Source organism: Dermacentor variabilis, chromosome 7, assembly GCF_050947875.1.
Source record: "Dermacentor variabilis isolate Ectoservices chromosome 7, ASM5094787v1, whole genome shotgun sequence".
NCBI classification, from domain to species: Eukaryota; Metazoa; Arthropoda; class Arachnida; order Ixodida; family Ixodidae; genus Dermacentor; species Dermacentor variabilis.
The window spans coordinates 110,078,520-110,088,699 of record NC_134574.1 but is presented as its reverse complement, the minus strand read 5'-3'; the positions used below and the strand labels follow the sequence as shown (position 1 = coordinate 110,088,699).

Genomic DNA, 10,180 nt, shown 5'->3' with positions numbered 1-10,180 from the left:
AAATTCGATCAATACATCGCTTCTTTATCTGCAGGATTTCCTGATATGTGAACCTTAATGTTTAAGCAACAAAAGAATGACAGCTCCCAGCCACGCTTCGCGGTCGCTCAGAAGCCTTTAAAATATAGCAGTTTTCGCCTGCGTGGCGGCGTCCAATAAAAAAGGGCTACTCGACCGCGTGCTACCTTTTAGTTGTCTCCAAGAGCCTCTGTTTTCAGTAATTTGTGCCACGCACGACGGTCCAAATTCAGGCCATCTAGGGTCCACGCGAACGCTCTACCGTGAACAAGGCCGCTTTTACTGGGCCGAGATAGGTCACGATACTGAGGGGTACGTCACCAGCTGCACCACATTCCAGCACTTCAAGCGACCTACAAATACACCGCATGGTCCTTCCGCCAGTTCCGCCTTCTTGCACCCCTTTTGAATAAGTTGTTACAGACCTCCGGGGCCCCTTCCCACAATCCTCGAGCGGCAATCGTTGGATTATTGTGTGTGTAGATCACGTGAACCATTATCGTGAGTGGGCAGCGCTGCCATCGGCAACAGCAAAAGGAGTTGGCCTTTTCTAAGTAAATTCCGTCATTATCCGGCATAAGCCTCCTCGAATAATAATCAGCGATCTTGAGCGACAATTTGACACAAATGTTGCAGAAGAGTCCCTTCGTCTACGTTCATCTAGCTTCCACCCGTCGACGCCATTCCATCCACAAACTAATGGTCTGGTAGAACGTACATACAAAACTCCCGCCAGCACGCTGTCCATATATGTCAATTTCATGCGAAAGAACTGGGACAGCATCCTGCGTTTTGTCACCTGCGCATTCAACACTGCGAGATCTGAAACCACCGCTGACTCACCGTTTTTCCTTCTTTATGCTCATCCGCCTCGCTAAACGCTCAACGCCACGTTTCCTTACTTCACTCACGACAATGACTTTGCTACCAAGATGCTCTGTGGAGCAGACGAAGCGCGACGCCTTGCTCGGCTACCCCGCTTGCCTTCGCAGGACCACTCAAAGTTCGGCTACGGCGGCCGTCTCCTACATGTTTACTTCGGTCCTGGTGACCTTGTGTGACTCTGGACTCGTTGACGGAAGCGCGAATTGTGACAGAAGTTCTTTGCCCACTACGTTGGGCCCTACGTTGTATCCAAACGCTTCATAGAGGTAAACTGTCACATTGAACGCCTTACAAAGAGTTGAACCACACTCGCCAAAACCGAAGTGACCCACGTTGCCCGGCTGATGCCTGACAATCCATGAACGATTGGCTGACTTGCCCGGCGCGCTTTGTCTGCCAGCAGGGAAATATCACGAGCTGCCGCAACAGAGCGCAAAAACAGTGTGAATGACCATGGGGACATAGAGTAAAGAAGGAAAATGACGTTCGGCTCGCTGCCCCTGTACCGATCCTGAAAAACGACAGCCATCCCGTTTGATCTGCTAGTACTTTTAGGTAAACGCTTTGACGCTTATGTATATCTGTAAAATAATTAATTTCGAATGCATTCCTTTACATTGCCCATTTCAGTAGATAGTTCAGCGCACGCGTTTCCTCATATTCCATTTGCCACCAGAAGATATAAACACCTGAAGCCGTAATACGTTGTAAAAGTTTACAACATAACTCTATATTTGTGTCGTGATGAAGCTGTATCGATGGGTCAAAACCTTTGCACTGCAATAGGAACGACGCTTCATCGCCGCAAACCGACATTGCTAGATTCACCAAAGATTCTGTTGACTGCCCTCTTAAAAATCCGACACCCTAGAAACCGGCTTCAAGCACTAAAATATCGAAGTGTTTTCAGGGCCCGGTGATGCACAGCCGTTATCCTCACCGTAATTAGATTTCCTGCCGCTGCCACCAGGTGGTACAGTTGGGCGGCACGTGTAACGACATTAAGGATGCCGTAGTGTTTGATGTTGGCGCCAGTGGCCAGCTGTTTGAGTTCCTTGCGTACCATAAGATTGTCCAGGAAGGTCGGCGTCATGGAGTACCTGAACCGATAATAAAAAGAAAGTTCACATTCAAATATTCAAAGCTTGAGGTCGGGGGCTGCTGCGACTTCCCTATTCATATAGGCGTAGAACATGGAAAGACTCTTCCTCTACGTCATCACCACGTAACCGATCTCGATTAAGTTTGTATATAGCGCAAGTCATGCAACAAGAAGCTTCATGGGAGTGTTCCACCTGACCTAGACACAATTCGCGTGGGTTTTCCCCGGGGCAGGGCCGGTGCTGCGGCATAGGCTCAACTCCAGATACGTAGTTGCACCGCAAGTGCTCGAGGGTCGGCGACAGAACTGGTCATTAAGAGGGAGAGCTGCTTTTTTCTTCTCATCAGAGTTCTATTCATGGCATGAAACCGGCTCTTCAAAACGTCCGCATGGACAAAGAAGCGCCAAAAGAGCGTATTCTTGTGGCCTGGTCCCATTACTGACTGCAGGCTATTTCATTTGGAGGTGCCATGCTCAGCACAGGGACCGCGAATTGAAGATAGTGCAAGCGTCATCATGCAAGGATTACTTCTCCCTAGCGACCAAATCAGTGGACTCCGGCAGGGTCATTCTGCACCTGCCCTTGGGTTTTGCTAAGAAGGCTCCCTCCCATCCCGCCTCCCCATTCTAAACAACATAATGTGCCTTCGTGCCAACTATTACTGAAATCAACTGGTTATCCTCATCTAGATGAAAAGTCACTGTATTTATGAAAGGACCACATTGTTCATTCACAAAAACTGCCGAATGGCATGACATATCAGGGAAATTAAGACGGCAAGGTCTGTCCACGCAGCTAGAAACTACAGTAATCTTCCATTCCCGCCACATCATGGCGAGCACTTTAATGTAGTATTTGTGCTTGCTGACCTCGAAGGAGAAACATATATAACGCCTTTACTCCAATCCACCCTAAGCTTCAACTTCAGCTTCAATGCATGCCTTTCTGAATGTCAGATGTGAATGCATTCCTTAAGTACTAACATACGCTGCATAACGTGCAGTATCACGACCATACTCGAAAGGAAGGTAAGAATCCTGCAAAGAGAAGGAAACGAGATAAGAAAGTCACTCGTGACGTTAACACATATGGAGACCGCTGTATGAATGACAGCAAGTACTTGCGGTTAAAATTATAGAAGAAAATAGGAGCAGTGAAGTATGTCGTGTATGTATAAAGTTAGGTAAATACTAGTCTACTAATATACCAAAATTTGCGACCTGGTAAGGCGAACATTGTCGAAGTTACCAATCGGGCACATGGAGTCATGAGAAAAATGCAGGCGTTGGAGCAAGAGAAGAGGTGAGGGAAAAGATTAGCTCAAGATCACAGAAAAAGGCCTTCATTTTGCTGTCCACACTCCTAGACTCATGGCTGTAATGATACCGCAGTCCTTTCTGCTGTCTGCCTTCTTTCTGCGGGCGTGTGGAGTGACCGGCAACCGCCGCAGGAAATACAGGAGTATACTGCAAACGCGGCTGCTTCTGGGCTAGTTCGTTCGTATAGGTTATGTCCACCCAGCACGATGCAGTTAGAAGTCCTCTCGAACCGTGCGTACTTTGACCAGATAGCGCAGTAGTCTGCAGTCATTCAATGGACTGTAAATATATTCATAGCAGCCTATGCAAGTATACTACGTCCACGCCCCGCGCACTCTTTCAGCAATCAAAGAAGACGTGGTGAATCCTTGCTTAGAGTTCACGCCTGTCCCGTTTCTTGCGATAATCGCCATTTGCGCTTGCTCCTTGCGTTTGATGTTGCCCGTTCGGGTGACTGTTCATCGTGTGTCAAAAGATAAAAAGCGATTAATCTTTACTAACTCACATGCATACCCCAAGAATAAGTACAGCACCTCAGCTGCACCCACACGCGTCTGTTCGCATATCTCCTCCCCACCGCGGCGTCACCAAGTTTTGCTTGCCTTTGCATGTCACAAACAGTGTGTCATTAACTGGTTCCAGATCCGGTGCGGTAATCTTAAGTCATTCTAGGCGTATTTATGCAGTAACATTTCCCGAAGCCAATGAATAATGTTCTCCCCAGATTTTGAGCGTTTTGTGGAACGCACGCAGGACACCTTTTACTCATCATCCGCAAGCGTGATAGTGGTGCTATGATAATCCTATATGATTCATTCATTCATGAATCATTTACTCGTTCGTTAGAATTAATGTCTAAAGCGACACTACAGCTACAAAGAAAACCCCGGTGAATGGTTCATGCCTAATTTAGGTCACTTCTCACCTAAATACGGCCATCGTAGCCTGCAATAAAGCAGTTAACATCAAATTCTGCATCATGATGTCACAGCCACTTCACCAAAGCGGCACGTGCTCTTGTTTATAAAATAAAGGACGCGTCTATGTGTACAGAGCAATACGCATGCACGTATGTACCGCATTACCATCCGGTAATGATACGCGGACAGTGTGAGACTCAGTGGAGATTTTTTACCATACAATGGGGGCCCACTTAGCATGGGACTAAAACGGACTCCAAGCTTCGTATGCTGTACTGCGCCCCCTTTTCCATTTCTTGCCTCCAAAGCACAGGGGAACCTAAGGGGTCGTGTCCTTCCTAACAAAGTTTGGTTCCCTCTAAAGTGAAGCAGGTTACCCACCAGGGAGTCCAGCGTTACTCCTGATCACGCCGAGTCGCGGGTACTGATTGAGTGAGGCAACACACTCGACGACCGAAAGGTAAAGTTGGACTATCTGCACATCGTCTAAATATAGAGAATGGCGACTAACCGCATGTCGAAGGAGATGCCGGCCGGGTAGTCCACGAACTCCTCCGCTTGCATGGCGCGTACAAAGTCTGCCCAGGCGCCACCGTCGCCCGAGGCGTGCAGGGCACCGTCCGAGACCAGGACGTGCGTGAAGAACACGTGGCTGCACACCCCCGCAGGAGGGAACATGCTGAAGGCGGTGCCCTTGCTGCCCACGGTGCACACCAGGGGCATCCTAGTCGCTGCACGGGGTAGCAGAGGCGGAGAAACTCAGTTTTGCATTGTCCCACCTCCAAATATTGGCGTCTCCTGTGGATCGACGAATTGGCTGATTATTGAGTAAATAAAGGATTTACCGATTGAGTGTGTCATTTATTCCCTAATAGCGACTGATCGCGTTTACCGTACCAGATCAACACTGTTACTCGGAAAGGTACTTTCGCAGAGGGCTTTGAAAAAACTTCCAACCACAAGGAGGGCACAGTAACGTGTACCCGAAAGTATTGCGTTCGGCCAACATTGGAATGCGGTAGCCGAGGCCTGGAGCTGAACCCAGTGGCTCTTGTTGAACGGTACAATGCCATCGGCACGCGGAGCTTTTTTTGGGAGCTTAACAAGTAAACACACCCTAATTATAAAAAAATAGAAAGCTGCATCAATCTTCGCGCTATGCGCTTTTTTTTTCAGGCGGAGTACTTACGTCACTACGGTACCTTAGGTATACAGAATTAGTACGCTTATCATTAAATAGCACCGTTGGCCTATACCTACAGTGAGTCTGGGACATTTAACCCGGTTAATTGCTTGCCAAATCTAGTAGGTCTTCGTATACGAACATATTAAACTCTAAAGACTTACTCTGCGTTTCTGTTTGCGATAAGCACTTCATCTATAATACTCGACTTTTACAATCGTTGTTTCTATGCGTATCCGCGCACGCATGCGTTTCTTTTCTTTTTTCTTTCTTGTTTTTCTTTCTTTTTCTTGATTTTGCTGATGTTCACAGCAGTGGAAAACTTGATCGTCATGTATGAGTATGGCTATGGCTGAACTTGCCGAAAATTCGCAACACGGAGGGCTGTCCCCAAGCTTTGCGACTTTCACCAGGCCGACCAGATTTCACTGGTGGACAACTCAAACGCAAGGTCTTTAATTATTCTTACAGTATTGCAGGGTAATTTCGCTAACCTCTGTTAAAATATTACCATAAGCAAAATTTATACTACGAAATCATCCAACTGTATTTAAGGTAACGCAATAACAGTTTCTCTAACGGATTACAACAAAAGCCTCTGCTTTGATCTCTCAACTCAGCAGCCTCGATATTGTGCTACGTCACAGGACTGTGTGTCAGGGATGCACTTGAGCAGGACAGCCACTGTGATGTGCTGCGAAGCGAGTTCTTAGAGACACTAAGCCTGGGCACGCAAGAAATAGTTTAATATCCCACGAAAAGTACATGATAATAAATCGCTAACTATCCCAGTCAGCCGCCCTGCTGAAATTACAATTCACGGTGGCCTCAAGTTAAATATTGCTGAGAATGAAATAACAATCGATAGTTCTATAATATCGTCTTGACGCAGATACAGTTTCTGGACCAGTTTAGGAGATGATGGCAAAAATTTTTTACAGCTTCGCGAGTAGGAGAGCTGGTAGTACTAGTATTACGGCTGACGCCTTCACAAGCTTGGAATGTTAATGTGTAAATTACCGCATTTGCAGATAAATACTGAATACTTGTTTCTGCCGAGATTTTGCCGTTATCGCAATCTTTTAGAAGGTTTTCGCAGTGCCCACGCTGAAATAAACATAGAACCAGGTGCACGTTTGGTAAAAGTAAAACCGAGGGGAGGGGGTGAAGGGGGGGAGAGAAATTGGAGCATGTGAGCTACGTGGGATAGGCCGTTTAAAGCTTTTTCGCTGAAACCTGACCGCTATACTCGAACGTGCCATAGCGCATGTTTTCATGCTTTTGTTTCATGCTGCAAATCTCCATCACACTACGAACGTCTGTACTGTTTTATCTACTTGTTAACGTAAGAAAATCACAACTACAACTGCTCGAAAGAAGCAACTTCACGGCAAATTGAAGTTTGATTCTGCAAGATGGTACGTGTGTGCCGTGCTCTTCCTTTCTTTTCTAAAACGGAAAGTTTTCTTTGGCTATTTCGACTGTTCTCGCGATTGATAATTGTTCGATGCATGATGCCCAGATTTACCAAGGGAAACGTTCGTTCGTTCATGCGGACGGTATTTATTTATTTATTTATTTATTTATTTATTTATTTATTTATTTATTTATTTATTTATTTATTGTTCGCACCTTAATGCGCAAAGATCAGAGCTGAAACTGCATCAAACTTAGTATTGTTGGTATTTTTGGCAGAATATTTGACTTATTATTCATCCGAAGGCTATCTCCCTGAATGTAGAAATTCCGTAAAAATCAAACGTCATTGTGATTCTTGAAAGAAACGTAGTTTTTGTGCACAGACTGTCATTAAATGCAGGCGCATTCCGCTGAAAATCGCTGAGGGATCAAATGCGGTTAGGTGCGGAACTCTAGACTGGGACCCACACTGGTTGCTTCTTATACCGGGGGCAAGTACTTACTGCAATATGTGTAAATTAGGAAGTTCATTAGGAAATCCCGTGAAAAAGAGAACTATGAGAAAGTTGTATTTACATCTGCCACAGGCAGCATATAATGGGCCTGCTTTGTTGAACATAAGTAACTGGAACGCCAATGCATTTCGACCGACACTATGAAAATTAATATTTCAAATCTGGTGCAGTCGAGAAAATTCGTTCCAAGTCGATACGCCTTGCAAACTCACCGGCTGTAATTCGTACATTTTAATATGTGAGTGATGTACCTAGCTTAGAAGGTAATTGTGCTAATTATTTATTAATTGTTTAATTATTCAGTGAACGGATGTCTCGCAGAAGTAGTGGCAGCCTCACCGAGTAATTTATATCAAGAGTTATGATTGCGTTATCTGTTACAGGCAAGTTTTTTTTTTAATTTTGGACCTTCTAAACAAAAGCACCCGGTATATGAAAAAAAAACATGTTGCTGGTATTTGAAATCGCGTACTGTACATTGTTTAGGTAGGCGCGTTAATAAATAAGTGATTTACGCTTGAGCCTAATTTCGTTTAGTTAATTTTGTTTTCTGCCCAGGATTAGTCTTGCTTATGCCTCAAGCAGCCAGAATATTCCCACTAATATGCTTTTGTCCGCATGCACTGGTAGCAGGAACGATAGCTCCGAAGGTTTCAAGCTGACCATGATAGATGTTATGCCGCGAGTGAAGTGGCTGTCTGGGCTTCTTGGCACAGCTCTCGTGAATTGCAGCGCACATAGACACAAGGACGTAAGGAGTGAGACGACAGACATCAGCGCTGCAACTATTATGACACGAGGCCGCATATCGTTTTGATAGCAATACTTCAGTTTAACGTTGCAAGCAGAAGATTCTGATTAGGCGCACTAAGTTTTCAGTTTGTTCGCTCGCAAAAAATATTTAGAAGCAACTACAAGCAGCTGTCGTTTCAGATTTGGGGCAACAGGTCTGACCACAGCACCACAAGTTTTCTATTGCACACCGCGCATACAGATAAATTCCACTAGAACACGTTCAATTCGTTTCCTAGTCGTGCATTCAGACTAATACAAGGGACACAGCTCGAAATAAAAGCCTCGCTAAATTTTGGAAACCTACCGGAATAAACGTAAGTTGGTCCGATTGGTTATTGTTTACTTCTCACGCTTCACCGTAGTTTCAGAATTCCTACGGGTGGCTGGTGTCTGCCGTGTTCCCGAGCCTGTATGCCCTACCTCGTACACTGCTTAGTGCGAGCATTAATAAGTGCCAATGATGAGATGCAGACTACTTTGTCACCCGGGTAAGCTTCCTACAAAAAGAAAGATGCATCCCAGCTCACAAACGGAACTCGCATTTGTTTTTTATCAGAAGACACACTGACCAGGTGATTGAACAGTTTTTAGACTCGTTGATCCGTGCACAATCTGCGTATTTACCTTCTGAGAGCACGACAGACGTTACTGCCTGTATATTATGAGACGTTATATGTGACATACTACCACACGAGTCGCAGTGCGGAGTCGCCCATAGAGGTCAAATACAGTCAGGTATCGTACCTGTAGCAGTTGAGTAAAGCCGCGAACAAGTGCTTGCAACTTTCAGGGAAGCCCGCTATACGCACAAGCACTTCGTTTATTAACCTCCGGCTCGTCTGGAAAGTGTCTTTGTCTTTAGCAAACAGTGATGCGGTTGGCTAGATAGGTCGCACGTTTGGAAGCACAGCGCAACGATTTCCGCGTTTTAGTCACTGGAATCTTTGAGACCGGTCAATACAGGCTAATCGGCAACAAGCAGTTTTTCGGCCTCGACGAAGCATCCAGATTCTGCGTCACGAACGAGAACACCGCACAAGCAAAAGAGCCGCCGTAAACCTCGATGTCGTAGCTATTTTTGTTTGATTGGACAATGTTGGCAGCACAAGTATCAGATTCTGGCATTGCAAATACAACCTCGACAGACAGTGCGTCAAGAATTCTTGCTACGGAGTTATCAGCAGTTGCAAAAACGTTTACTTCTTCATTTTCATTTACTTTTTTTGCCTGCTCGGCGTCCAGTAGAGTCGCGTGTTTATTATTTCTTGCGAAATGGTTTCAAGGAGAGCTATAGCTGGTTAGGCCTCATGGTAACAGGGGACACCACTGAAGGCCGGAACTGTCAAGGATACGCTCATGCCGAAAAAGTGCTACTTGCGCTTTGCGTGCATTGCTCCGTGCCAGCTCCCTCATACAGCGCTGTTCGCTTTAATATGAAAAGTCCATATTTCTTGCTTAGCTTTACTTTGAAAGTGTCCATGATTTCTCTTGTTTCCAGCCCGAAGTGAACGGAAGTGCGCGGTTTTCTTTTTTTTTTTTGTGTGTTTTTCTTACCTAGCACCCCGGGTGTTTTGAATTTCGTTTTTATACTAATCTTTGTTCTCTACGTAAACAATATGCGGCATCCTTTCTTTCCCACGCTGTCCATCTCTCCTGTCCGAAGCAGAGCACTACAATTTCAAAGACCAAAGCAGGGCGCTCACTGGTAGTAGCGTGGCCGGTGCTTCTTCCACCGCCAGTCGCGTTGGAAACATGCCGTGTGGCCCTCGTCCGGGGCATCACTGGTTCTGGGCGCTTGCTCTTCTCGGAACTCGGTTCTGCCGTCGCAGTCGTCGTCATCGCAGCCGCAGACGACGTCACAGAATGAGTAGGGGTCTGCACGGCGGGTTAAAGTAGATTGGTTGTTGGTGTTTTACTAGACAAAGCTATCCCATCTGGTCTTCGATAGACCATTGCTGATGGCTCTGAATTCATTCAAACATGCGTGGTGAAAAGACGATAAAGAATATTATGGCCGGCAGAT

At 45.8% G+C, this 10,180-nt stretch overlaps 1 protein-coding gene across 1 annotated transcript; it reads right to left on the bottom strand.

The window, feature by feature from the left end:
* Nucleotides 1-1,783: 1,783 nt before the first annotated feature.
* On the bottom strand, nucleotides 1,784-4,968 carry LOC142588786 (uncharacterized). Its single transcript, XM_075700606.1, has 2 exons — nucleotides 4,757-4,968; nucleotides 1,784-2,003 (listed from the first exon to the last, which is right to left on the bottom strand). The coding sequence occupies exons 1-2, from the start codon at nucleotides 4,966-4,968 to the stop codon at nucleotides 1,784-1,786; spliced, it is 432 nt and encodes a 143-aa protein (XP_075556721.1).
* Between the last annotated feature and the right edge of the window lie 5,212 nt (nucleotides 4,969-10,180).

Coding starts and splice junctions, on each gene's coding strand:
- LOC142588786 (XM_075700606.1), bottom strand. CDS start 4,968: ATGCCCCTGGTGTGCACCGTGGGCAGCAAGGGCACCGCCTTCAGCATG. Junction 2,004..4,756: donor GGCATCTCCTTCGACATGCG/GTTAGTCGCCAT, acceptor TTATCGGTTCAG/GTACTCCATGACGCCGACCT.